This window comes from Geospiza fortis, unplaced genomic scaffold (assembly GCF_000277835.1).
Source record: "Geospiza fortis unplaced genomic scaffold, GeoFor_1.0 scaffold666, whole genome shotgun sequence".
NCBI lineage: Eukaryota > Metazoa > Chordata > Aves > Passeriformes > Thraupidae > Geospiza > Geospiza fortis.
In genome coordinates, this window is record NW_005054470.1 from 1,192,614 (window position 1) to 1,195,498 (window position 2,885).

At 40.4% G+C, this 2,885-nt stretch overlaps 1 protein-coding gene across 1 annotated transcript in view; it reads left to right on the top strand.

Moving 5' to 3' along the window:
* WFS1 (wolframin ER transmembrane glycoprotein) overlaps positions 1–2,589 on the top strand; it is a 31,288-nt gene extending 28,699 nt beyond the window's left edge. Inside the window, exon 8 of the mRNA XM_031062841.1 lies at positions 4–2,589. Within this exon, the coding sequence (XP_030918701.1) occupies positions 4–1,742 (1,739 nt within the window). The 3' untranslated portion in view covers positions 1,743–2,589. The remainder of the gene's footprint in view (positions 1–3) is intronic.
* Positions 2,590–2,885: the final 296 nt, after the last annotated feature.

Here is a 2,885-nt window from a genome sequence, read left to right on the forward strand (position 1 = left end):
CAGGAATGCATTGGCTGTCTACCATTGTTCCAACACACCATATCAATGCTCTCATCTTTTTCTTCATCATCAGTAATCTGACAATTGATTTTTTTGCCTTCATTATTCCATTGGTCATATTCTATTTGTCCTTCATTTCTATGGTGATTTGCACACTGAAAGTTTTTCAGGACAGTAAGGCTTGGGAAAACTTCCGTGCTTTGACTGACTTACTGCTTCGTTTTGAACCAAACCTAGATGTTGAGCAAGCTGAGGTGAATTTTGGATGGAATCACTTAGAGCCGTACTTCTACTTTTTACTGTCAGTATTCTTTGTCATTTTTTCCTTCCCTATAGCAAGCAAAGACTGTATACCATGCTCAGAGTTAGCTACTGTCTCAGTTTTCTTCACAGTGACAAGTTACATGAGTTTAAGCACGTGTGCAGAACCTTACACACGAAGGGCATTAATGACTGAGACAGCTGCAGGTTGCTTATCCCTATTGCAAGTATTACCTGGGAATTTTGGGTACTTGAAATTCTTAGGGAAAACCTTCTTTACAGTTCCTGTAGGCCATTTCTTTGTGATCAATGTAAGCATCCCCTGCCTTCTGTTTTTGTACTTGTTCTATCTTTTCTTTAGAATGGCCCAACTACGGAATTTTAAAGGCACCTACTGCTACCTGGTCCCATACCTGGTGTGCTTTATGTGGTGTGAACTCTCTGTGGTCATTCTGCGGGAGTCCTCTGGCATTGGGCTCGTTCGTGCTTCCATTGGTTACTTCTTGTTCCTCTTTGCCCTGCCAGTGCTGGGTGTAGGCATTGCACTGATGTGTCTTGTCCACTTAATTAAGTGGTTTTTGTCTCTGGAGCTTGTGAAAATTGTAGTGACCCTGGTTTTGTGTGCTGTTCCTTTGCTCTTTCGATGGTGGACAAAGGTTAACTTCTCTGTAGTTGAAGTGGTTAAATCGCTCACTCGGAGCTCCATTGTGAAACTCATTCTGGTGTGGATTACAGCCGTGGTGCTGTTCTGTTGGTTCTATGTCTATCGATCTGAAGGCATGAAAGTTTACAACTCCACCCTGACATGGAATCAGTATGGTTTCCTCTGTGGACCCCGGGCCTGGAAGGAGACCAACATGGCACGTACTCAGATTTTGTGCAGTCACCTGGAAGGACACCGAGTGACATGGACCGGGCGGTTCAAATACGTGCGCGTGACAGAAATCGACAATAGTGCAGAATCTGCAATAAATATGCTTCCATTTTTTATTGGTGATTGGATGAGATGCTTGTATGGTGAAACCTACCCTCTTTGTGATCCCAAAAATGTTACACTGGAGGAGGAAGAATTGTGTCGTCTGAAGTTTTTGACAAAGCATAAATGCCACATGAAAATGTTTGATCGGTACAAATTTGAAATAACTGTGGGCATGCCTTTCAGTAGCAAAAATGGAAGCAAGCCTATAGAAGAGGATGATATAACCAAAGATATTGTGCTGAAGGCAAGCAATGAGTTTAAAAAAGTGTTGCTGAACTTGAGGCAAGGGAGTATAATTGAATTCAGCACAATTCTGGAGGGTCGTCTTGGCAGTAAATGGCCTGTCTTTGAACTGAAAGCAATCACTTGCTTGAATTGCATGTCTAAACTCTTACCTGCAGGGAGGCACGTGAAAATAGAGCAGGACTGGAGGAGCACAGTGCATAAAGCCATTAAATTTGCTTTTGATTTTTTCTTCTTCCCATTCCTGTCAGCTGCATAATGTGCTTGCATATTGGTTCAGTGGTACTTTCAGCTTCCACTGCATTTACACTACCAAAGGTTTGGCTCCTTATGAGAAAAGAAAAACCAATAAAAATCTACCTTGCTGTAGCAATGCTCAAACAGTGTGCTAATACAGAGCACTGGTTGAGTTTTGCAAGTGTACACACAGTATCCTGACCTTAAACCCCGTATGACTGAAGTAATATATAGTACTTTAATATTGTAAATGAATGCAGGGGATCACTGCTGACTAATTGCATGGAAACTGTTTTGTCCAAAATGGATATATTGCCTGTGGTACAACACTAGATGCATTCACTTGCTCAATGTTAAAAGCACTTTACTCTTTTAAGTATTCACAATGTGCCCATTTGTATTTTCACAGGTATGGTTTAGAATAGGTAACTGACAATAGTTTTTGTTGCATTTATTACTTGTATTTATTTGGTGTTTTCTAGAAAAAAGTGATCTTAGAGTCAGTACCTGGTGGTAATATTTGCATACAGCAATCACTGTTTCACTATTTGTCCAGAAGATAGTGACCACTGTTTTTTGAAAGGGCACAACATTTCACACCCCAGCAAGGTTTTACAAAGTCCCCAGGCTTCCACTTAGCATTAAATATTGTGTATGAAATTTGCTATTTGTTCTGATTGGTTACACTAAGGTATAGTCCATGCTGGTGTGTGAAAGGCAAATACCAAGGCTGGTATTGAGATATTAGTACCAGTAATGGACAAGCCACGGCAACTGAAATTATACCTAAAAGTCTCTAGTGGAAATGGAAATAGAATGTTTGTTTAATTACTTGTATTTTGCAAATAAAGATGAAGTACAAACTTGAATTAAATGGGTATGACATTTGTTCATTATGCTTTGACATTGTGACCAGTTGTTTGTGTTGTGCTGATAGCAGCTTTCACTGAAAAGTACCATTTAGAATGTTTAAAACATTCTGATGTGAAATGCTTGTAGTTGCACTTGACGGTTTTGAAGTCAACAGTAAAATCTGGTGTGGCAGGTGAAGTTTTTGTAGCTGTGCAGTCTGCACATAGTGCTTCCCCCTGCTTTTGTTGTGACTTTGGACCTTTTCTGGCCACTGTGTATCACAGTATCACGTCACAGATCCATCCTGCCATTT